At 38.3% G+C, this 26,936-nt stretch overlaps 1 protein-coding gene and 1 long non-coding RNA gene across 2 annotated transcripts; both read right to left on the reverse strand.

The window, feature by feature from the left end:
- Positions 1-21,532: 21,532 nt before the first annotated feature.
- On the reverse strand, positions 21,533-23,151 carry LOC148188458 (uncharacterized). The gene is made up of 3 exons (XM_088083862.1): positions 23,108-23,151; positions 22,806-22,901; positions 21,533-22,454 (listed from the first exon to the last, which is right to left on the reverse strand). The coding sequence occupies exon 3, from the start codon at positions 22,446-22,448 to the stop codon at positions 22,137-22,139; it is 312 nt and encodes a 103-aa protein (XP_087939988.1). The 5' UTR covers positions 22,449-22,454; positions 22,806-22,901; positions 23,108-23,151; the 3' UTR covers positions 21,533-22,136.
- Positions 23,151-24,258, reverse strand: LOC148188459 (uncharacterized). The gene is made up of 3 exons (XR_015777756.1): positions 24,196-24,258; positions 23,422-23,502; positions 23,151-23,269 (listed from the first exon to the last, which is right to left on the reverse strand). It is a non-coding gene; the product is annotated as an uncharacterized LOC148188459 (long non-coding RNA).
- Between the last annotated feature and the right edge of the window lie 2,678 nt (positions 24,259-26,936).

Genomic DNA, 26,936 nt, shown 5'->3' on the forward strand with positions numbered 1-26,936 from the left:
AAGAGCAGCGTGGAGGACATGGATCGTTAGTCCGTTTAAGGAGAGGAGCTGTCTCACTGTTTGTAAGAAGCATTACCCTTCAATTACATTTAATCTGGACAGCAGGACTTCAGCCTCTCGCTGCAGAGACAGGGTCAATATCGAGGCGAGCTGCCGAGATGAGCCTGTGACTGACTGAAGTTCGAAGACAGACGTTTCTGTTCTGCTTTAAATCCCTAAAATCAGACAAAATGTTTCCTGGTGCGGTTTTCTATATTTAACCCTTAGGGACCGTGTGATGCATTTTACATGCTTTTTATTCTAAAATAAATACTAAAAATGACTTTACATGTATTATATTGAACATTATCATTTTAATTGTTATTATTATTATTATTATTATTATTATTATTTTGCATCTGAAAACATTGTGACATCATGACAAAACCCTGGCATTTATATTGTTAAAATTAAAAAAAAAAAAGAATGACCATTTGCTATGTATGATTAGGACTGATTTTGTTAAAAAAATGACTCAATGAAAGAAAAAAAATAATATTAATGTATACTATTTTTAAAGCTTAATTTTGAAAAGTGCATTTTATGCGCAGAGTGATACAGGTGTGTTTGGTATTAAAGCAGGCCCTAAGGGTTAACAAAACTTCATTTCAACACCTTAAAACTGTCATTTGGAATGTTTTTTTAATGTCTTTTTCTCATTGTGGTTTCATATTTGAAAGTCTCTGATAGACTTAATTACACACACTCCTCAAATCAAAGTGCAACAGAGCCTCACCATAATGTTGCGGGCCAAGACATTAATCTTTTTTAATCAGGGATAACTAGCTATAATCACTAGCACTTGTTCAGGGCACGTCTTCAGAGGAGCCATGCCAAGAATCACTGCACCAGTACCGTGTGCCGACTGTCGGTGTTCCTTGGGCAAATTGCTTTTCCGCTTTGGAACGTTTCCAGGAGTCATGACGGAAAAGAAAAGAAGTACAAGGGATTGGAACTCGGATGGAAATTTCAGATTGTCAGATATCAAGACTTTCTTTAAGAGCGTTGCTGCTGCTGTTTCACCGACTCCCTCTGTGTTCTGTGGACAGCTCTGGGTGTTAAAGGCCCAGCTGTCAGTCAGGATTAGCAGCCGTTTGGCTGTCAGGTACCGCTGTAGGAGCGTGGCCCAGCAGTTGTATTCCAACTCAGATCCTCCATATCAATGTTTGTGGGTGAAGGTTTTAGTTGCCAATAATTGTTCAGAATTTAAGTTTACTGACCTCTTGCTGATTAGAGATATAGATGACTTGTCAATTGATGTCAATTATTTAAGAGCACACAGTTTGGGCTATAACTATGTTCAACAGAACTAATAATATTAGTTGTTGCATATAATTAGAAGTAATTAGACATTTTATAGAGATGAATCACACTTTTGTTTTCTCATGCTTGTTTATGCTTGTTTCAAAAAAGCCATACCATGATATGTCATCCAAAATGGAAGAAAAAAGGCATAGTATACTATGTCATCAAAAAAGAAAAAAGAAAGAAAGAAGTCATAGTATTGTATCTAGTCAAAAATATGAAAAAAAGTCATAGAACAGTATGTTGTCCAAAATAAAAAGTAAAAAGTATTTCATCCAAAATATGACAGAAAAGCAATTATGTCATCCAAATTTTGACTAAAAAGTGAAAGTATACTATGTCATCCAAAACCTAACAAAATAAAGTCATAGCTTTATATTCTGTCAAAACTATGATTAAAAAAGCCATACAACAGTATGTTGTCTAAAAAATAAGAATGATATTAACAAAAGTGTAGTTAGTTTATTATGTCCTCAAAGGTATGACAAAAAATTGACATTATATTATGCACCTAAAAATGACTAATGTCATCCAATAGTATAAAAAAGTCATATTATGAAATGTCATCCAAAATATCATAAAAAAAGTCATACTATATGTTATATAAATTAGATTAAAAGTCTAGTCCTATCATTTATCGCTCAGAATATCATGAAAAAGTCATAGTATAGCATGTTGTCCAAAATATCATAAAAATGTCATACAATAGTGTATTGTCCAAAAATATCATGAAAAATTCATATCGTCTAAATGGTGATATGAATACTATAGTATACTATAGCATGTCAAAATATCAGAAATAAATTCATGGTATAGTATATAATCCAAAATGGCATAACATGTTCAAGCAATAGTATGATGTGCAAAATATCATACAAAAGTCACACTACCGTTTGTCTTCCAAAACAGCATGGAAGAGTAGTCCAACACGGCATAAAACTGTCACATTTTAGTCATTGATAAATTAATAAAAATTACAAAAAATGTCATATTGCAGCAAGTCATTGGAAAATAGCATGAAAATATAATACAATAGTATGTAATCCATAGTGGCAAAAAATAATATTACTATAGCATGTCGTCCAAAACAGCATAAAAATGCTAAAGTATGTGGCAAAATGGTATTACAATGTGATATTTTTCATTGTCCAATACACACTTTGCATACATACTATAGTATGTGGTCAAAACTATCATAAAAAAATCATACGATTGTATGATGCCCAAAATGGCATAAAAATGTCAAAATATAGTATGTCATCCAAAACATACTAATGTCATACTATATTATGTTGCCTAAAATGGCATAAAAATATACTTTCGTATGTTGTCCAAAATGGCATAAAAATGTTAATACTAAAGTATGTCATCCAAAATGTCATAAAAATATCATACTATAGTATGTTGTCAAAAATGCCATAAATATGTCTTTCAAAAAAATGTCATGCTATCGTATGTCATCCAAAATGGCATAAAAGTCATAGTATATTATGTCATCCAAAATATCAGAAAAAGCCAAAATATAATATTTGGTCCAAAAAATAAATACATGTCATAGTAAAAGGTGTTGGAGAAAATATCATGAAATAGTCAAAGAAGCCATACTATATCATGTCGTCCAAAATGGCATAAAAAAGTCACACTGAAGTCTGCATCCAAATCATCATGAAAAGTCAGAGTATAGCATGTCATCAAAAATATAATTAGAAAGTCATATTATACTATGTCAGTGTTTTTTTAATTTCAAGTCAATTTTGTTAATAAAGCCCATTATCACAAATTACAATTTGCCTCAGAGGGCTTTACAGCACACAACATCCCTATTACAACAAAATATACTAAATGTTGTAGTACAGTATGTCCTCAAAAATAGCATAATAATGCCATAGTATACCATGTTCTCCAAAATATCACGAAAAAAGGTATAGTTAAGTATGTTGTCCAAAACGGCATAAAAGTTATAATATAGTACTTCATCCAAAATATCAGAAAAAGTCATACGGTGGTATGTCGTCCAGAATAGCATAAAAATGTCATACGATAGTATGTCGACCAAAATATCATAAAAATGTCAAACAATACTATGTCATCCAAAATGGCTTAAAGAAAGTCATACTACAGTATGTCATTCAAAACATCATAAAAAAGTCATACCAGTCATACTAGATAGACTAAATGTCATATTATTCTATGTTTTGGAAAATGTAATAAAAAGACATAATATAGTATGTCATCCAAAATGGCATAAAATAAGTCAAGTCATAGCTCTAAAAATGTATTTGGATGGAGAAAATAAACAAAAACATAAATGGCTGACTATAATTGTTTATCTGTGAACATTACTGAAAACGTACTAAACTTCTTTTTTTTTTAAACCCTGTGTAGTCCATGTTTTTGTGCTTGTACAGCTCTCTCCTTTTCAAAAGAACGGCATGTCCGCATGTTATTTTTAAACATGAATTTCATGTTACCTATGGCAACTGGTATTACAAGACAAGTTTAAATGCAGAGCTAGCACACAGGTCACACAGTGAACAAAGAGCCTCACTGTATGACACAAGAACAACACCAGAGCGGTCTCGGCCTTGGAATTTGGGTCTGGGTCGGTTGCGTGACAGCCAGAGAAAGATAAGGGAGAAAATGCTTAACCTGGCCTGTGCGGATGGAGCATTTATCAGCGAGGCTAATCACTGTGATTAAACCTCAACATTCAGGCGGCATGGAAGGGAAATGGACCAAAATTTCAGCCAAGCTATTACAAGCACACGTGTGCTCTGAGGCACACAGGTGGGACGCATGAACCTGCTATCTTGTTTTTCCCACTGATTTTTTAATTTCCTGATCAGCTCTGTCTCTGGGGTGAGATTTCTGACTAAACTGGTAACCTGTCTTGCCGTTTGGGAGCCCAGCGCAGAGCTAGATCTCCATATGGCTGTATTAAGTCAGATTCTGACACAGACAGCTGGGGCAGATGTTTCCATCCATGGCTGAGCAACTGAGATAAATCAAATGCTGACACTACATTGGGCCGGTATGTGTGAGAGGTCTACCACAATCCCAGAGTGTGAAGAAGTGTTAGTTACAGCGGTGTAGCAGTGCTTGAGGTGACACCACAGATATACGAGACCAGCACAGAATATCTTACAGATCACAATGCAGCACTGCATAGATTTGCTACTTTACCCTTCAAAACTTGAGCAATTTGGACTGATCTGATTTCTTTTCAAGAGCAAAAGAAGGCACTGTGCAATTTTGCAAGAAATGACCAAAAAAAAACAAAAAAACAACAAATTAGTAAGAGTTACACAAACACTTCCTGGCTTCCTGGAAATTAGAAAAGACTAAAAAGTGTCAAAATAAACTATAAATATATTTCTGTAACACATATTTAAATATGTAATTATAAAAAAATACTCTTCTCTTTACATTTTTCCTCAACCCACCCTTTTCTCTCTCTCTTTCAGGTCATTATTCTCAGAACTTTTTACTAATTTCTTGCAAGTTTTGGGGTTCATTTCTTGCCAAGATGCACATTGCCTTTTTCTCCATGTTTTTGAAAAGCGTCTGAATGCTGCACAAGAAAACTTATGTTGATCCAGGTTTCAAAGCATAATCTTCTTCTAGTTTAATCATTTAATATTTGATACATAAAGCCATAAATAATAGGTGAGATAATATTGCATCAATTCATCATTTTTAATTTGTAAAATTATACCAGAATTTCTTTACATCTTTAATTAATTTTCTTTTAACAGCTGCACTGAGCAAATATTTCTTCATGTTTATTTTTTCAATGGATCACATGAAAAAATGTGTGCAATGTCCAGTATATCATCACGTAGCTCTGAAACCACAGGGAACTCTGCAGTTCCCTTAGGCTGGCTAGATTGAGTATTTAAGCATTTTTTAGTGCACTGTTTCTGATACATTCAGCATTCAACAAAAAAAAAATTAACTGTTTTGGTTCAGTTTTGCTATCCTCATCGAATTCTAGGTTTCAAAGCTAAAATTAGGGCTTGAACTTACCTCTGTGTAGCCAGCTGAGGAGCATAGTGGAGCATTTAACATCTTAACTTTAACAGGAAAAGTACACTTTCTGCTTCTTACATGCATACAGTCGTTTATCAAAATAAACTTACAACACATACAACATAGGTAACAACAATGTTTTTATGTTTGTTTCCCTATGTTCAGGCAACAATATCACATGGTTATGTCAGGAAAAACTGACATGTTGGCTCAACATTCATAAAGGAAGCAAACTGCATATATATACACCGTATATATATATATATATATATATATATATATATATATATATATATACACACACCTTTTTCAAGAGCATTAATTAATATATGCAGACAAAAAAGACTGTCACACAATACAGATAACCAAACATAAAATCCTGTCTAATTGTCTAAAACAAGTTCAGTGATTATCTGAATAGCAGTCTCATTGACCAAGACTGACTACGTAGCACCAAAAGCCACCTTTTGTGGCTGTATGATACACTGCCAAGGGAAAAAACATTCACAGTGTTAGTATACGCCACTGTATGCCCGGATGGCACCTGCTGCAGCGTCATGATACACATACAGGTGGCTTCAGTTGAGAACGCTGCTGGATGGAACCTGTCATGTCCACAAGATACGCCACTGGATTGTGTCAGGTTGAAATGCTGTTATAACAACATCCAATGTAGGGAGCATGGAGGTCCCTACAAGGAGGACAGGAGGGGTTTTGAATTGATCCAACAAACCCCCAACTTTTATGCGGGAGACTGATGTTTGCTTCCCATCTTTATGTAATGTTATGTTTTTCTGTACCTTTAACGTGTCTTTTTGCATAAACCTAAGCATCTGTGACTTTGTTTTCCTAATCCTTAATATGTACTCTTATTGTAATCCCTGTATTGGTTGCCATGTGCTTTTGTTGCCTAAACATAAGCATGTGTTTTTGTAGTGTAATCCTGCTATGTGCTATTGTTGACATCCTGGCATTCGTAGCGGCATTCCAAAATGTCAACAGTAGATGCAGAGAGTGTAATAATGCTGAGGTCCACTGTCACAGCGGCAGTATGTCACACTTTTGGATGAAAACAGTTTGTAGTAGTTTGTTGCCCACACCAACTACGACCATTTGACAATGTTAACAACTTGTTACAACGTATTTCAGCCAGGAAACCGCTGTGTGTCCTGCACAGATGCTAAAGGATGCCTCACACCTTGGTATGAGACACCGAGGCAGTGTGACAGATAGCCGATATTTGACAACTTGGAAATGAAAACAGGCTATAATCTTTATGAGAAAGTTTTCTAATTGTCGTTCTTATACCAGGTTGCAAGAAGATATCAATTAATGTTATATGTTAAAAGTAATTTCATAATAAACTTGCTGTATAGTACATAGTTATCCCAATATGTTTTATGCTGCAGTTTTTTGTTGCATTCTTTTACATATAACCCATAAAGTTGAGTTACCTTAAGGCTGTGAAGAGCTGATTCTGATCCTAATTGTAGATGTTTTATATTCTATTTGTGTTGAATCCTATTATTCCTGTAGCAGCCCAATTTCTCCACGGGGATCAGTAAAGCTTCATCTCTTTTACATATGCCGTTTGGTGGATGCTTTTATCTAAGCCGCCTTTTATTTCCATGAGTGTGTACATTTTTAGCATCAAGGCCACTGTACCCCAGCAGTTCAAGCCGGGCCACATTAGCCTGTTGTTAAATTCTCTGCGGATTTACGTCCTGGTCCACGGTTTGATTTTTCTATCTGACTGAAGTGAAAAGTTTGCCTGGAAACCTCTTTAGATTCAGACGGTGTAGCAGGCAGACAGGAGGGGATATCCAACAGGTGGAAGTGAGATGGAACGGTAAACAGAGAGCCCGCAGAGACAGCCTGAGGCTCACCGACATTCCTCAACACTAAAGGCCCAGATCGGGAGCGTTTGTGGAGGAGCTGGTAAAGAATGGAAACAAGGGCTCAACTTTGAAATTATTCATCATTTTGACTGCTTCTCTAGCTGTTTTTATGCTGCGCAGCTGCAAGAAATGCTGTAATTTCTCTTCAGTATGCTGGGAATCGAAGGGGATGTCATTCATTGGGACTAATGCAGTTCGCCTCAAAACTGTTGGTGAATAATCTCCCTCATGATGCTCTGCACTCTTAGAAATAAAGATTCTAAAAGGCTTCATTCTGACGGGCTAAGGTCCCACTCAGAACCGTGCTTTTTTAAAAAAAAAAAAAAAACTTGTTGGAAGAAAGGATTCTTTGTATGATTAAGAGTACAACCATACCAACCAACCACCGTTCTCTATAGAACGTCTGCAGTATTGAATGGTTCTGGATAGAGCCCCTAAGGGGTTCTGGGTAGAACCCTTCACAGCTGGTTTAAGGTATTACCCATTATGTTAGATTCTCTGAAACGGTTCCCATTGGAACCTTAATAATAGGCTCTATGAGAAACCAAAATGGGTTCTCCTACGGAAACAAGCTGAAGAACCCTATATGATTGTAGTTAGCATCTTTATTATCAAGAGTGTGCTTTGCTGGGAAGAAATTCATCAGCTCTGTTCAGTGCGTTAGTGCCGTTAACAACAATGGATTTGACTGTATAGAAACCAGCACAATTGCTTCAGACAGCTGATGCAAAACATGAATTACCATGTCCCGCTTTACTTTTAATCCCTGGTGACGACGCAGTGCAGAGATTTCTTGTCCGAGTGCTGTTTCTACTCCCCTGAGCTTGAACTTTCAGATTCCATTTTAGCAAAAACATTTCCCAGACAAATCAAATCCTCTCATAATTCAGCCCTGTGTAGACTCCCCGGTGTATCACCCCTAATGTAACCATTGCCAAGACAATGCTTTTGCCTATTTATCACCAGTAATGATGAACCAAAATGCAAAATGGCGATACAAAATGAACATAAAAAAATGAAACGACGTGATTGATGTCTGATTCTCGGCGAGCTGGCACGTTGGGGAGCGGAATAAATGAACGTCAAAGATTCCCTTCTGGGCAGAAGCACAGAGGGAAGAAATCTAAAGTACTTTAATGTCTCCGTCTCCATTTTTCACTAACATCTAGATATGCACACACACATGCTCACGCACACACATACGCACACACACTTGTCTCCTCCGCCTTATCCCACACTCTTGCTCCCTCTCCTGCTCTCTGCAAAGCTTAAGACTTTTATGTCTGTGCTCGTCATTTGATTTGCAAGCCAAATTCATTCCTCTCCCTTACAATGTGCTGTAGGGTTCGCCACCCTCCTCCTCCTCCCCGAAACCCGCCTCCCTCCCTTCCCCGACACGGGCTGCACATGGAAGCAGCTCCAGTAACGCTGTTGGCAGACATCTGGAAATGTTTTGGCCCCATGCTGGAGGTCACTGTCTGGACCAATAGAGACCATACCTCAACCTTTGCAATGTGACAAGCCTTCATATATCTCCCCGACCTCATGTACTGTATGGAAACACCCCCCACCAATGCACCCCGTCCCATTTATACATCACCGCAACCCCTCACCTCCCCCGTCCCTCCTTTTTTTACTCTCCGCTCATTTCCTACCTCCCACATCCTCTGCTCCACACCACTACCTTAGTCCTCTCCTCCACCTCTCAGTGCAAAACGCAGAATTTCTTTTGTTTCTCTTTGTCTGCACTCGGCTCTTCAAGACACTTGCGGTAACAAAAAGAAGTTCCCCTTGACCAGGTCATTTCAGTTCCAGTTAAGAGCCAGATCAAAAGAAGTTAAGCTCATTCTGGTCATACCTTTCTGAGTTCATCTTAAATGAATGATGAGGAGCGTTCTGTCACACAAAGCAATATAAAAGCTGCTTTGATGTGGTGAGTTCATTTGTTTTCATTGTGTGTTTTGTACTGTAGTATTATTATAAAACCACACTATGACTCATCACCCAGAACTAAATTTAATACCTATTTTTTTTGCATAACATCTTTAGACGTGCACATTTGCATATATATTTAAATGTATTTTTTGGTGGGTTTTTTTGTTTTTGTTTTTTTGCACCTCTATTTTACCTTTAATGAAAATTACAGCCCTATCACCATACGTATCGTATCTGTGTTTCTAAAGTAACATAGTATATGCGCTGATCCTATCACCAGGAGCTGGAGGGGAGACTACTGTTTGGGACCAAAAAAAGCAAGACCTGTTGCTATCTAGTGTGTCATTGCAACACATTCTCATCCCAACTTGTCACATGGTGCAGCTCAGTGACCTTCTTTGTCTACTTGTGACATTTTTGGTATCCCTCTGTGTCAGCTGTTTATGCTTCAGGATGCTGTTTTGGTGCTGTCAACAAATCACATGGTGTGATGATGCAGCACAGCCCTTATTTTTACACAACAGCACATGGTAACCAACGCAGACTGTCACAGTGGTTAGGATTAGGCAACAAAATGACAGATGTTTAGGTTTAGGCAAAAGAGGCACATGGTGAAGTGTAGAAACAGAAACAAAACAAAACCAAAAAAATACAGGACGCAAACTCCACACTCTTAATGTGTTGTTATCAGCAGTTATCACTTGACATGTCCTTCAGCATTCCATGTCCATGTGACTGGTTCTGTCCAGTCACTTTCTCGGCATTGTATGCCGATGCCCCCGGTTTGGCTGTTGGCTGGCGTATAATAACAATGCCACCAGTTCTGTCCCAGCGCATTCTCATCTGACGCCATTCTGTCACGTTCCAGTAGGATGGTGAAGGTGGCGTTTGGACACAGGCTCGCGTCAGAGCAGAAGCATTTCACAAGTTCGGAGTGAGAACAGGCTGGTCACTGATGTGTTTCTGGCAGCTTTTTCCATTGGTATCAAATGTGATGGTGCACTGCCTGAAAAGCCAGATTTTCAGGCCTGCGAATGTCTCCGTTGGGTGCAGAGGGGAGGACACCCTGCTATACAGCGAATGTGTGAATGACTCTAATTAGCATATGAATGAGACTCGCCTTTGACCTGGCTGGTCCCCCACAGACAACCATTGGATGGAACCAACCTCATTCAAAATGAAAATCACCTGTGATTGGACAGTAAATCCCTCACTCATTGGTCATCTTTGGTACATACATATGGTTTATTACTATTGGTTTACCCCTCCCCTATATCACTATAATAATAATAATAATAATAATAATAATAATAATAATAATAATAATAATAATAATTATTATTATTATTATTATTGTTATTGTTATTGTTATTATTATTATTATTATTATTATTATTATTATTATTATTATTATTGTTATACAGTTACTGAAGACTACACCTGCTACAATATCAGTTGAAAAAAACACATTTGCCAGGAACATCTTGAAAACAGTGAAGCTCTATTTGAAAACAACAACAACAAAAAGTAACAGAGCAGAGGTGGTCTTATTACATGAGATCATAGAAATGTATGTATCCTTGCTGCTTCGGGGTTGTATGTAGTCGGTGCCAGTCTGAATGAAGATGGCCCAATACGCAGCCCTTTGTGGTGTGTTGCTACATATTTTGGGTTCTCTTCCATTCTCTCCTGAAGAACAGCACACAGTTTCGAGATCTCCTGGCTTCTAAAGGATGGTGGCCTCACAATATGCAGCTTTCCCGTCAGCAATGCTGTCGTCCTCATCTAATATCATGTCTATTGTGATTCCTCTTCAAACATCCATTTCTTCTTTAGTCAATACAGCTCTACTCGCTTCCAGCAGCTGAAACACAAAAAGTACAATTAATAAGCTACAGGTCTGTGCTGTGAACACAACACAGATAATGTGGCTAATAAACATTTCTGATCCCATTCAGCACAGTGCATTCAGCTTTTTTCTTTAAATCTTACCCTTGCATCGGGTCATATCGCCTGTCGTTTCCCTCTGTTTTGGAGACCCCGCACAGTTTCCTATAAAATACAAAAAACAACATCAAAGTCACTTTGGTGAACAAATATCCGGGCTTGAGTAGCAGGCTTGTCAATGTGGCACATTACATGTTTATATTCTTCCATTTTAACATTTAATTCACTCAGTCACTCACCTAATGTCTCCTCACTGGTCGCTGTCCTGCCTGTCCTCCTGCTGCATCAGCTGTTTGTGACGAGGATCAGCTGCAGCGTCGCGAGGCCGCTCCTTCAAAAGTAATTCCAGCACCTCTTTAACTGTTCACCGTCATTTTGCCATGTTGGTCTTGCTTTTTACTGAGCTCTGTCTTGCTGCTCTGTTATTTTGGGTATGTTTCATGTAAACCAACACACACTTTTTCTTGTTTTCCCTCTGTGTGGGTTCAAATTTCCGAGAAAAAACTCTCGTTGATTGTTGGATAAAATGACCAGCCACACTTGGACATTTAAATTTTCATCCAATCGTGATGCAGGAGGCGGGACAAAGCCATCACAACCCTTGCTGTTTGGCTCAGAGGCTGAACAACATTGGCGAATCAATGCGCAGAAATTGATTATGTAACCACGCTCACTGCGGGGCGCTGGATGTCTAAACAGGGCGCATGTGATATCAGTGGAAAGCTAAGATTATGCACTTAAAGTAAGTTTCTAAAGCATGTTGACATGGGCAGATTTCGTTTTTTGGGGCCTGGTGCCCCAGCCTTACCGCTGTATTTGATTTCACCCATTTTCTAAGTGGGAATAATGGTGGGCTGTTAGCAGCTGTAGAAGACGTTATGCTGTTCTCTAACTAATACAGACTAGTGCAGGTGATGGAGAGTTGCAGGAAACACACACACACACACACACCATTTTGGTGTATGTATCGATACCTATGTACCTGTACCATGTAGACTAAATTTACGTTGGATTTCCACCGCTTGCCGTCAATCTCCACTAGTTGTTTTGACCAGGGAGACCTCAGAGTTCACGGTCATTACAGAATCGCGCAGTATATCATTACAGAAGAAAAAGTAGTAACTCCATTCGGTCCCTGGATTAATTATAGTGATGTCAATTCACTCCCATAACTCCCAATAAGTTGCTCCACACCATTTCCTTTCTATGGTTGTCCTGGTGTCATAAATAATTTTCTACCTTCCAAATTGGCTTCTCCTCATCCGTGTTGCCGATAATGACCTCCGAAAACATCTGACCTGTTAAATCCAGGCCTGGATCCGCTCATTTTGATGTTTTGTTGATGTAGTTAAGTGAAATATGATCAGACATAAACACAGAGTGTTTTATTCTGAAAAATAACCGGATGTTTTAATGTTGAATCGCTGTCTGGTTTCCTGTCTGCTCGGTGTTAAATTCGGCTGAATTGATGTGAAGTGATCCAGCGTCCGGCAAAAATAGGAGGCTTGCGTATCAGATGCGCAAGCCTCCTATTTTTGCCTATTGCCAGATTTTGCTAGATTTTGCCTATTTTTGCCAGACTGCCAGAGCTGGGATGGACATCCTACTGCACATAGATCTGGTGGAAATCTGGGGTTACTGTTTTACTGTTCTGTGCATCTTTTCTGTGAGCACATACACACACACACACGATTGCTGCCGAAAATCCCACTGTTTAATGCAGTGGTGGAAGGTAGGATTATTAGTCAGTTTTTAAACAAAGTTTAAAAGCGAAATTACATTTGTCCTTGATCCTGCTACATTATTGGAGCTAAAGGATGAGCTGATTAAAAACAGCAGCTACTATGAAGATTCAATATGGAATATGGATTGAATTAGCAACCCGTCACTTTTCCCAACAGCTTTTTCAGCAGCTTTTTGTTGTTGTTGTTTTTTTTGTGTTTGTTTTTTTTAATACCAACACATTGCTGTGTTTCTAGTGGGATTAGGTATTTAAAGCCAAAACATGATCTTGTTAACCATAACCAAATGGTTTTTGCCCCCACACTTAACCACATGTTCTGCACCTTTGTGACTTAAAGTTTCAATGTATTAGCTACATAATTATGTGCAAATATAGTAACATATCCGTTGCTTGCAGAAACATACTGGCAATTTTGTTGTGAAAAAAAACAGCAACAACAATAATGCCTTGTAATGTCTGTGGTGGTGTTTTGTTTTGTTTTTTTGTTTGTTTGTTTTTTTTGTTTTTGTTTTTTTGCAGGAGTGGGGGGTTAATATTATCAAATATTTAAAGAGGCTCTGTAATGTCCTCAAAGGGAAACTCTGCTGATTTTCAAATTTAAATGAACTGTGGTAAACTTGGCGCCATCTATCCAGTGCCTACATATCCCTGCACCCATCCCGGTGAAACCCCAAGGTCACCTTGCAGTGGGAGCCTTTATTGGTCTGGTATGGTGCAGTGCATTCTGGTCGTATGTTTTCTACCTCTTGAAGCAAAGTGAATGCCACAGCCAATTTTGTCTATTTTCTCTGGTAATGTAACACTAATGTCAAATGTTTTTGCATCTTTCTCCTTCAAGATGGCCTATGTGAGGACTTTTGCACACTTTAGCACATTTTTTCTTTTTTCAAATGTTTTTGGCTTTTTGTTTGTTTGTTCTCTGTACATACTGTACATATCTTTATCACTATTATTGTTATTTTATTTTATCCTGTTGTTATTATATTTTATTCTATTTTTGCTGTGGATAACAAAACAATTTCCCTCACGGGATTAATAAAGTATTACTATTCTATTCTGTTTTTAAATCAGTGACATACTTGTTGAATAACTTGATAACTGGACCCTATTGTTTTTTCAGGTCAACAGGAGAAAACAACACATTTGTTTGGACTATTTTCAGCTGTGAGATTAACACACGTGGCGCTAAAGTGAGTATTTATGGCACCAGGATATGGACTCAACATAAACTAGTGGCATTGTCCATTTTCTTTGTTGCTCAGATTTAGATGAGAATTGTCAATACCACCCTCATTATTGCCCATTAAATTTAAAGCTCAGCCAGAAGACAGTTCACTTACTATAAACTGTGGGGAAAAAGGGAAAACGGTTGCATGCCTTTGTCGAAAGACTTAAAAAAACTTTTAACCTTAAAGCTCACAAACTATTGTAGTCTATCGTTTTAAAATGCACAAAAACAAAAGTGTAAAAATAAGTAGAGTGTATGTGGGACCACTTCTTGGTGAGGCAGAGGGATGGACAGTGTTACTTAGTGCATGTGTTTGGTGAAAATTGTGATCATGCACAATGCAGTCATTTAACAAATGAACCCAATGCTTTAAATCTGTGACGGTAAAGAAACAGTCATATTGCTCTTGTGCACATCACATTTTTGAGTGCTTGTGAGTTACTTTTGTAACAAAACAAGCAAAAAAAAATCCTGAAAAGACAAAGGATTAATTATAATTATTTTACTTCAAGTTTTATTCTCAAATCCTCAGTGTTAAACACTCATCTAGGAATTATTAAATACATGAGCAGCTTGAAATTTTTGAGGACAAAGCAGAATAGATATATTGACGTACGAACAATGCTGATCCGCTGAGATGGTTTTCTTTTGTGTATTTGCCTTAATTTAATTAAATGATATGTTGGATTTAATTCAATATACAATGCTGTATTTGTTCTGATTCACTCCTGGGAATTGGTCTTAGAAATAGGAAATTGTTTAAAGATATTTCTGATGAATAATGTTGGTGTTAAGTTTGTTCTTGAAGTTTGTGATGAATTTAAAATGAACAATGTTTGCAAAACAAATCCAGTTTGATTCTTTCGTGTACAAAAAAAGAGAAAAAATCGATGCATTTATTATTATGATAGACAACTATAATCCACTAGTTAGACATAAGCATTTAAAACCTGTGCATAATGGTTTGATTTCTTTCAAAAACATGGGGAGAGGGCGCTTTAGGCAGCTTCACAAGACATGGTCAAAAATGAGCAAAATGTTTGTGAATAAGCTACAAGAAAATTACCTGGAAAAAAAGGAAAATGTCCTAAAAAGTGATGAAAATAAACACAAAATGTACATATTTTATGAATTTTAGTTTATTTTGTATGTACATTAATTTAAAATTGAAGATTCCTATAATCAGTAATATAGTTTTTGGGACTTTGCCCTGTTTGTTTTTTTAATTATTTTTTAAAATTATTTTCTAATAATCCTCACCTTATTTTTTTAAATAAAATTTTCAGGTAATTTCCTTGTCACATTTTTCTTGACATTTGTGTGACTTCTCTTGATAAGTTGGTCATTGCCTTTTTCACCATGTCATAGAAACAAATCAAAGCAATCAGCTCATGTTTCAAAGGATTAAATAGCTTTTGAAAGGCGTCGCAATACAGCACACAAAAACTGATGTCGACCCAGGTTTCCATGAGTGAAAAGTGAGATCTGACTGGTCTGTCTCACCCATCACCTCCCACCTCCTCCAGTTCTCCCCTTCTCTCCACTGAGAGCATGGCAATGTCATATTTTGAGAGGCCATTTATACTAAGCTATCTATCTGCACACCCTTGGAGGAGCGAGGCAGGGTGGCATCAGAGATTAGCGGGCGGATGCAGACGTATTTATTTGGCTGTAACAGCATGTGGGAAGTGAGAATGTTGACAGCGCCACAGTTCATCAAAAAAAAAAAAAAAATCTGACCTTGTGTGAAAGCCAGTATGTTCTTTGTGTCATGTATCAGATATCAGCCTGAAAAGCTCATTTTGTCACACTACATGTGGTTGCATGCATCGCATATGTGTAGGCGTGTTATTTTTGCTGTCTGTGCACAGCGAATGACAAAATATGTACGTTCCATGTAGAGAGAGAGAGACAGAGAGAGAGAGAGAGCAATAGAGAGGATGTGAGAGACCTCCAAACTATTTCCCTCAGCTGTTGGTGTTACAGGCATATTTTTCAGGATGTAGCAGCATGTGGGCGCAGGCTCTGTTTGTCCAGGATGACACCCTTCACATCCATTCATCACTGTCCTGCCAGACCTCCACTGACCTTGGGCCTCTGCCTGGGTTGTATGTGTGTGTGTCTGGGGGAGAAAATGAGGGAATGATGACTTCAAAAGGAGTGATGGAATGTAATCAGTTGTATGTTCTTGGTAGGTATCTTAATTTCTGTGTGTGCATAAATCCAATACATTCTTATCCCAAGTTGGACACATGTTGCTGCTTTGCAGTGGAATTCTGCGACTACAAGTAACATTTTAGGTATCCTTCTGCATCTGCATTTCATAGTCAGCAAATGCACATGGTGGGATTATGCACATCTGGTTATATTTAGGCAAAAAAAAGCACGACAACCAATGCCTGAACGCACATGCTGGCACGGATGATACCACACACAGGAACACAGGACTCCCACATGAAAGTCCAGGGTTTGTTAGACCCATCCATAGCCTCTCCATCCACCCTATAGGTGCCCTCGCGTTCCTTGTATTTCTTACCAGCACTGTTTCAACCTGATACCATCCTGCCATGTTTCATTTGGGCGTGGCAGGTGCATCCGGCCATCTGACAGCGTATCATAACACTGAACCGTTATGTCCGGCTGCCCTCTCAGCTGACACTGTCCAGCAGTGTTTCATGCAGACATGCATAGTGCCAAAAGTGACATTTGTGCTCCTTTTATAACGTCGTTATCTGCAGCATTTCAACTTGAAGCAGTCAAATGGCGTATCATCCAGACTTGACAGGTTCCATCTGCCCGCGTTCCCAAGTGACACCAACCATCCCCTTATCACGCTTCAGCAGCAGGTGCCGTCCGACCATCCAGCACTGCATACTAACACGGTGAGCACCATGTCAGTTGATAACGTCCAGCAGTGTATCATGCGGACTCAAAAAGTGGCTTTGGCTTCTGGATCTTACACTTAAAGTACTGGCAAAGTGGCGCTATTTCACGACTTTGGAATCAGAATGGGTTGGTCCGTCTCAGCAGCCTCTGTCAGCTGCACACACATGAAAAAAAATAACATCAAGTGGCAGGATTCAGGTCAGAAAAATGGACAAGTCCCAAAATCAAAGGTGACAGGATGAAAACCATGACTTAAGTGATGCATCTTTATCTGCTCATTTAGCCAAGCAAGAGGTAGCAACATTAGAATGGTCATCACCTTGAGAGAGGTGTGAACCTAGACCTGGTCTGCAGTGATTGAGAGCCAAACATAGCCAGACATTTGTTATTCCAACATCTTAATGATTTCGCCTTTTAAGCTGCACAAGATTCAAGTCCCTCCAGGTGCCCAGGTGACAGATGGCTGGCCCAGGCGGGGGTCCCTCCTTCTGTAAGTTATAGATGGACACCTTGTATAAGGCACACACACACTCACACAAACACAAGGAGAAAAAAGCAATTAGGGCCAGCATGAAGGGGGGAAAAAGCTTGATGATGATAGAGTTTTACATTCCACGCCTTGTGTCCTGAACATATCCCTGCACAAAGGGACAAGCTGTGGTTTTTCCAAGGGCAAACATGAGGAAGATAAATTAGTAAGACTTGCGCGTGTCACCAGAAATCAGTTAATTTAAAGGATTTAGGGCATTTGATTCTACATGTATAAACTTAAGGTCACACAGACACATGGTTTTGATTTATAGACATATGTCAAAAACCTACAACAGGAAATGATAAACCAATTATTCCATGAGAAAAACAGCTGCTTGTAAGATTCTGAAGAAAAAAAAAATGTCTGACATACGATCGCACTGGAAAAGACGTCAGCAGAGAAAGCTAGGGGTTCGGTGATACTGGAAACACAGTAAGCTGACATTTTGCTGAATGTCTGCTGAATCAACATCCTATGCTTTTTGTTTAGTGTTGTCTCCCATTTCAGTCTCTGCTTTATGTCATCACTGTCTGTTATTATGGTAGTAGGCTACAGTAGGAGCAACATTATCTCACAGAAATACATAACATGACTATGACATCCTAACGTTGTTACATGGTGATTACAATGTGTTTGATTGCATGGTGTCCACACGATTATGTTTAGGTATCAAAGCTACTTGGTTAGATTTAATAAAAGATTGTGTTTTCTATTGAAATAACTACATTTGTTACACACCGACGCAAGAAGCCTGTGTCATAAAGTGTTGTTAGTATGTCCTGTAACATGATACAACTCTGTGAAGGATGCAAGTACACTCTAAAATAAAGGTGCTAACTAAAACCATATAAGGTTCTTCAGCTTGTCCCCATGTGAGTACCCTTTGAAGTTACAACTGTTTATAGAGATTCTATATTGGTAACTGGAAGGTTCTGCCTAAAACCTTGATTTCTGGTAGAACCTTTTATAGAGGTTCTATATGGAACACTTTCAGAAGGTTTCTACCTTACCCAAAAAAAGGGGTTGTGCCCTTTTTGATTCCTGGTAAAACCTTTTATAAAGGTTTCACAAAGTAACCCTTTCAGAGGGTCCTACCTTGAAGCCAATATTAAGGGTTATACCCTTTTTGATTCCTGGTACAACCCTTAATAAAGGTTCCGTAAGGAACCCTTTCAGAATGTTCTTCTTAGAACTCAACATAAAAGGTTATACACTTTTTACTACTTTACTTACTACTTACTAGGTTATACCTAGAACCATCTGTAAATGATTCGACCCAGAATCTCCTCTGAGAGAAGTATTCTGTGGTGTCATGGTTTCACCCAGAGCCCTCCACTTTATAGTGGTGTTACCAAGAACACATCCAAAGGGTTCTACCAAGAACACATTCAAAGGGTTCTACCAAGAACCACACCCAAAGGGTTCTACCAAGAACCACATTGGTTACTAAATATTTAATTTCCTTCTGATTTGAACCTTTTACAGAAGGTTGCAATGCCCTTCATATGAATTCTAGGTAGAACCTCTTGCTATGAAACTACAGGATTGGTGACTGCTTGAGCATGTTGGATTCTCTGAGTAGTTCCTTTAGCTGTCCTAAAATACCTTGGCAGTTTTTTCAGCAATTCTCACAGAAACAAGCTCCAACCTGACATCAATCTCCGTGCCGCTTCTAGTGCCCATCAAGAAAAACTGAAGTGGAAAATGTTTCAAAATGTTTCATGAAATCTCATGAAAAGAAGATGAGAAAAATACTACCTGTCAAAATACATTTCATTCAAAGTGTATGGGAAAATGAGACATCCTGATTACCTAATAGACTGAACTATTTAAATAATCAAACTTTCTCTTGAAGAGGCTATCTTGGATGTTTTCATCAGCGTGCTGTCCACTGAGTGTCTCTCCTCTTCCTCCTGCTCTTCTAATCTCTCTGTGTTCCCGTGTTGAATTGAGAGCAGCTCCAGTGATGACAGATGCATCGGTCTCTGAGCCTGAGCCTGATTGATTAAGAGTCCCGGCCCACAAACAAATTAAAAGACTTTCTATCTTGTAAATCTCAATCTTAATCTTGGATTGTCTTTGAATCTTTGAAGTTTATCAGCAAAACCTTTAAAGTGATAATCCACCAAAAACCTTCGTTTTAGATAGCAAATACCCACCCTGAGTAAACTTTAAAGACTGTGTAAAGTTTCTTAAATCAAACATTTCATTAAAATTAATCTAAAAAAAGTCAAGTTCAACCAAAACTTTGCAGAGAAAGTTGCATGTAAGTCAAGAGGAGGGAAATAAAATGCTTTGATGAAGTTTTCAGCCTCCTGTGGTTGTAAATCACGCTGGTGCTGACCTGTATATTAGCTCTTTATGCCGTGTTTACGACCGTAGACAAATCAGTTAGCCCACAGGATATTTACACCAGGTCCCTGACAGCCTCTCTCAGCTTCAGTGGTGCTTAAGCTCACTACAGCACTGCATGATGGTTAACCCTGCCCGCCCCACCCTGACTCACCCCCCAACACACATACACTCTCGCTGGGCATGGTTATTTATGGTATGAGTGTACAGCCACCTTCCGTCCAATTAAAGCTGAGTGCTGGCTTTGTGCAGCCCCCTGTTCATCATTTTCCTCACAGGGGCTGTTAGTGTAGGTGGGGGTGAGAGGACTGTACTCTTGCTTTCCCTTTGACCTGTTCTCCGGGGTCTGGAGAGTCTGAGTTTAAGGGAAATGCCACTGGATTTCATCCTTCAATATATTATCCCCATGCTGCTCGACAGTTCAATTTGTAAAGTCTGAAGTTCAAGGGAAAATCCAGCCGATGCATTATTCCTGTGTGCATGTTAACCACTTTTTGAATTTGAGCCTCAACAACGTATTATACAACGAAATATTATATAAGAGTATAATATTAGAAAAAGACAAAAAAGAAGGGATACACTCTGACTGTCACTGTTAACAGCATCCACAGTACTTCTCAGGAAGAGTCAGAACTCCTTTTTTTGTTATTGTTTGTCTTCTTCCTTAAGCTGAGGGAGGGTCATCCATTTCAGACTGTGGCAACTATCTCTCCTGACACATTAAATATATATATATGTATATATATATATATATATATATATATATATATATATACATAAACGTCAGACCATTGGTTAGACTTGATATTTTGATAGTTAACTGCATTGCACATGAGCCAGGTCTGGTAGGAGCTATGTAGCTATGGAAACACACAGTTGTTTTAAATCCGACAAAGAGACTTGTTTCTTGCGGCTAACTCTAGAAGTCACATCAGACAAGCAGTATAGGGACATTTTGTGGTTTTATTATGTATTTTCTTAACATTTGAATCCCGGTCACCAATTGCTTCAATTGTTTGGGAAATGAGTGCAATGCCTTTTCCCCGTGTGTTGGCTTTAAAACTTTGCCTGACTTTACATCAACATGAGGTAAAGTAAATAATGACTGAAGGCACAGAAACTCCAGCAACATTTGTAGTATGTAGTAAAATAAACCACAGTGTGTGTGATAATGGCAACGAAGGAACATAACACACCCTTTCTTTAGCCTCTACTAGAAATGCATGTGTGTCAGATGACAGACAGATGGAAGAAATGACCCATAAAAAGACGTTCTGCTTTAATCCTATTAGTTTTGTTTTATAGGGTAGACATCAGCAGATGATTTTATCCTGTACAGTTATCCTGCACTGTAAACCCGAATAAGTTAGCAGAACTCAAAAAAAGTGAGGCAATCAGTTGCCACATTTTTTTTGAGTTCACAAACTCAAACATTTGAGTATATCAGAGCTTAAATATTTGGAGTTGATATTACATATACTTTTAAATTACTCATAAATTGTAATTACTGATTAGGCCAACTCAAAAATTGTCAGTAAATGGTACTCAAATAATTCATTCATCTTTCTCATTGCAATAACTCAAGATAACTTAATAATTTCAAGTATGAAAACTCAGGATTTCATGTTCGATGAACTTAACATTTATTAGTTTTTTCTTTCAATTTTCTGATTACACATGACTCAAAAACATTGACTTGCTTAAACTCGAAATCATTTACTTTCACACTTAAATTATTTGTGGCAACTGATTGCCTTAAACATATTAAGTACTATTAACTTAAAAGTAGTAGTGGAAAATATTCAAAATCAGGAAACTGTTAATACAAACATTACCCTTTGAGTTTAGAAGAATTATTTATCCACATCTGTGCCTTGTAGCATAAAATGAAACATAATATTTGAAAGACACAATTACAAAGGCACAATTTGGGCCATCTGGTTGTAAACTTGCAGTGCAGCAATGTTGACAGTTTACAAAACCATTCCCCAAACTACACCTTGTAAAAACAAAATGTCATATTGTAAACACTTAGCATATCGGTTCAACAACAATAAAATGTAAATTACATTAATAACTTGTGCCAGCCATTTGGCTGAAAACCAGTTGAACACTGTGGAGCAGCAACTTGAACATCAACAGTTGAAAAATAGTCACCGTGGACCATGAAATATTCTTGTTGTGGACTATGCTCTAACAGGGTGAGCCCTCAGAATCCACAACTCCTTTTCAGATCTAGAGTTACACATGTAACATGAGGTCATTTTTGAGAGTCTGTAGCTTTGGTGACAGTTTAGAGTTATCCAGACCAAGCAAGATTTTCTGTGTGAACTCAAACGTGTTGGTCAGTCCCTTCGGATAGGCGAGATGTAGAGCATAAATCAGGCCGAACATTACCAGAAAGGCATCAGCGAGCCTGGGGAGGTCGACCACCACATCACCCTCTAGGATGACGGAGATTTTCGCTGGGTGGTAGTGAACTGGGCTTGTGGCATCGTCACTCACGGTTGTAAGGAGGACCACTGACGCATCCCCCAGGTCTGGCTCATCCATAGCATCCTGAAAAATGAAAGGGACAATAAAATATTAAAAACCAAAGAAAAATATAATATTTAGTATTTTTGGAAAGAACAGAGGTTGACTGAAAGAGCTGTGAAAAAAAAAAATCTATCTCATACATTTTTAGAGCAGTTGTTTTGAGTGGACAAAATGTCCTCAAGGTTCTCAAAGGATGGATTTTGAAAGAGGGTTAAGGTTTCTAAACATCTTGCCAAATGTTTGCAGTTTGAACACTGGACCATTTACATAAATGTTAATGTGTGTTTTCCTTATACATAAGTAAATGAAATGAAAATATGAGTAGGTTAATTTACAGTACAATAGGCTTGATATTTCTTAACTGGGACTTACCACACATGTTCTGAAAAATCCTGACACTTCCTCACGCAGATACACAGGAAGGGCATGGAGAATAGTGATACGCCTTGTGTGGACATCATGTACTTCCTAAGAAGATTAAAATAGTGTAAATACTGTGACAAGTTTACTAATCAAACCCAATACCAGTCAACGCATTTTATTAGCTACCACAATAATATCTTCCACTAATAACCTGCTGACTTATCTGATGCATTTGTCAAATTCAAACACTTATTTAAACCTTTAAATTCTCAACATTACACAAAGACTGCACCTGTGAAATGTATAATCACCTGTGTATCATGGACTTTAAAAATGTCAGCCAACGCTGCCTGCAGTTTTGCCCGTTCTGAAAGCTTTCTGCCTAAACAAGGCCATTAAACGAGGAGTGTGAAGATCAAGTTCGGCATAGAAAATATTGGGAAGGTTCTGGTTAGTAATGCGTTGAAATACACCTGCATTGTGGAAAGGACAGTACAGAAAGCAGAAAGAAAGAGGAAAGACATTATTTAATCTAGGATGAATGCATGGATAACACTGCACACAATGTGATATACAGTACTGTCTGGTACAGATGAAAACAGATGAATGAGTTAATCAACATTACCTCAGACTGCATACGAAGAGCAGGCCAGAGCTCCATGAGCTCTTTGACTGGTGGGCTGGACGTCACAATAGTCTATCTGTACTAACCACAAAGAAAAAAACAATTTTATTTAACCAGCTAATTGAACTTTTAGCTAAACACAACACGTGGTGCTACAGTTTTCTGCTGCAGAGAATAACTTTTAGCTAGACACAACACATGGTGAGCTAGCTTTCTGCTTTCACATACTGATGCAGCTTCAATACAGATTACCACACACGCACACAGCCTGGCAGTTGAACCAGAATTTGCCAACAGGTAAAAAAAAAAACAAACAAAAAAAAACGTATCACCTATCTGTGCAGTGAACCAAAACCACTCATTTGAACTGCAGAAAATGTGGCTGGTAACATTCATGAATTCTAATCTTAGTAAACACATAGAAAAAAGACAATTTTATTTAACCAGCTAATTTAACTTTTTTAACTTTTAGCTAGACACAGCACGTGGTGCTAGAGTTAGCTTTCTGCTTTCACACACTGAGGCAGCTTCAACGAAGATGAAGAGTTTTAATTATGAGCAGTCACTGCATGTTTGGCATCACCAGTCTTTACAACTACATAACCTTCGCCATGCAACACAGCTAACGTTAACTGACCAGATGACTTTGCATGTTAGCTTGCTGCTAACCGGTTAACAATTTTACATGGCTAACGTGAGTCACTTAGTCCGTTTTAAAAACACGTTGAACCGTCTGAAACAAACATTAAAGCGAGTTTTATGTCGACTACTTACATTTAATCCAATGGCGCAGAGCTGAGTGCTAATGTTGCCGCCTGGTTGGCTGGTCTGTTGATCCGCGCTCCTCCTGAGTCCTCCGCCTCGCTGTCTGAAGAGGAAGTGCACGCAAATACTACAAAATAAAATCGTGTGAACACTTCCGGTGGAAGGTGCGCGTGTGTAACCTACACAGTACAAATCTATCTGATGCAACGGATTTATTCTTAATTGATTCTTGGTTTGATTTATTCATGTTTAATAGATACGCTTTTATTTTTTTGGAATTCTCTTTTTATTGGTTTTCTTATTACAAACAATATCACAACAGATACAAGCCGTACAATATGAGTGTAAATGTACAACCAAAAAAAAAAGGAGAAAAACGGAACTGAAACAGGTCCTACCAAGAACAAAAAAATAAATAAAAACAGATATGCTTATAAGTAACTATGAGTTAATTATTTTAAGTAGGTTACACAAATCTGCAAAAAGTTCATATTCATCAAAAATTACAAGTTTAATAAACTGAAAAGACGGACAATGCTACTGGCAATCAACATTTATAAGTAGAACTTTTGAGAAAATTTTAAGTTAACTATACTAATACCAATTAATTATTTTGAGCATTCGGATTTACAGTGTATTAAGTTGTATGTAAGCTATGTTTTTAAGTTACTCATCAAAACATATTAGTTAAAATTACTCAAAACGGAACAACATGTTAAATGAACTTGACATAATTAAGTTAATAGAACTTTTTTTTTAAACTTTGAGTATGCATAACTTAATTTATTTAAGTACTTTGAACATTTGGGTTTACAGTGTGTTTATTGGCTCTATTTGTACAACTTTGTAACACCAGCTTGTAAACAAACAAGAAAAGAAAATAATTAAATGCATCATCAAATACACATTTAATGTAAAATATCAAAAAAATAAGTTGACATGAATGCCACACTTCAGAGACGTGACCTACACAAAATACATCATGTAAAGATAACAGAGCAGAGAATAAAGCCGCCTCACTGGTAGATATTGGCACAAGGGTTTGATGGCAGCAGATGCTCTGAAGCCGCCATAATGGAGCTGAAACACAATGCCGCCTTATTCATTGAATTAATAATCAAGGACAGAAAATGTTGGTTCCTTCTGCCCATTGATGGTACACCTGTCAGCTCATATTAGTAAAGACCCTGACTGGCATCAATACAAACACATCTTTGGAGCATCACGTTCTCTGATAAAGTCTCCAATAATGTCATATTCAAATATTTTCTCGCTGCCCTGGCTCATCCTGTGGTAGTTTTGTTTACCTAGATGTGTGCACTGGCACTTTGTTTGCACTCATTCTGATGTGTCCTTGCAGTTGCATCACTAAAGGAGATACTCTAAAAAATAGCAAAGACTCCTTGTGGTGTGGGTGTACACATGCTGCTTTACACTTTAATCTCATTTACTGATCCAGTTATGTACACTGAACAAACATGTAAACACCACACTTTTGTTTATGTTCCCATTTTTCACAGATTTAAGTTGAAGATCTAAGACTTTTTCTAAGCACGGAAAAGAGTAATATATCTCAGATTTTGGTCACAGATTTGTTAAAATCCATGTTAGTGAGCATTTTTCCTTCTCCAAGATAAGCCATCCACCTGACAGATGTGACATATCAAGATGCTGATTAAACAGCATCATCATACACAGGTGTGCAATGAGATACTCACAATAAAAGGACACCTATATTGTGCAGTTTGATCTTGAAAAAAGACGTTTGGGATTTCATAGGACTGCATTTTTGGTCACAGACCATTTGCTTCACACAGTGCGACTCATCTCTTTCACAGAGAGTTGATCAGGTTGTTGATTTTTGATCCACTCCTCCTCAGTGGCTGTGTGAAGTTGCTGGATATTAGCAGAAATTTGAGCACAGTGTAGTACATGCCAATCCGGAGCATCTCAAACATGCTCAATGGGTGATATGTCTGGTGAGTATGAAAGACCAGCACAATCTCATTCCGGAGTCTTTGAATACCAGTGTTGTTGGCATAAAATCCTGACACCCAAATCCACCTTTCACATCCACATGATAAGCAGCCGGGCGGCATCAGCTGGATGGCGTCAGCTAGACAGAAATGGAGCGAGACCTGCGAGCTAGTTCAGGATGATAACTCGAGCCGCATCGATATACACGTGACATGCCTTATGCTCCACAATCGTTAATTTAAACTGCAAAAATCTCCCAACTCTCCCTCTGCCTGTCAATGCCACCGCTGCCCTGCGGTGGTATTGCATGATTCCATCAGAATCACCACCACCTCAGCATCCACCTGTAGCCTCCGACTGGGGGGGGTTCAAGATGCTCATCATTCCCAATATCTCTACGTAAGCATATCTGCGAGGAGTGAGCCTAGACACCAAACTCTACCCATGTTTTTCTGCTCTAATAAATATTTCCAACATAATTAGACTGAAAGGTTTGTGGTGTTACCATAAGACACTGGACAACATTTGCTGTGGCAGCACGATATGCAGATGGTCTGCATCAGTTGAGAACATGGCTAGACGGAACCTATTAAGTCTGCTCGATGCTGCCAGTAACAACGTAATAGAGTGAGAATGAAGGTCCCTATAGTGCAGACGGGCGGGTGGCGGGGGGGGTGGGTCCAACAAACCCCAGACTTTCATGTGGGAGTCTGATGTTCCCTTCCTGTTGGTATGTGATGGGGTTTTGCCTCTTGCCTCTTTTTAATCCTAAC

This window comes from Plectropomus leopardus, chromosome 10 (assembly GCF_026936395.1).
Source record: "Plectropomus leopardus strain MGB_pleo_1.0 chromosome 10, ASM2693639v1, whole genome shotgun sequence".
Lineage (NCBI taxonomy): Eukaryota > Metazoa > Chordata > Actinopteri > Perciformes > Serranidae > Plectropomus > Plectropomus leopardus.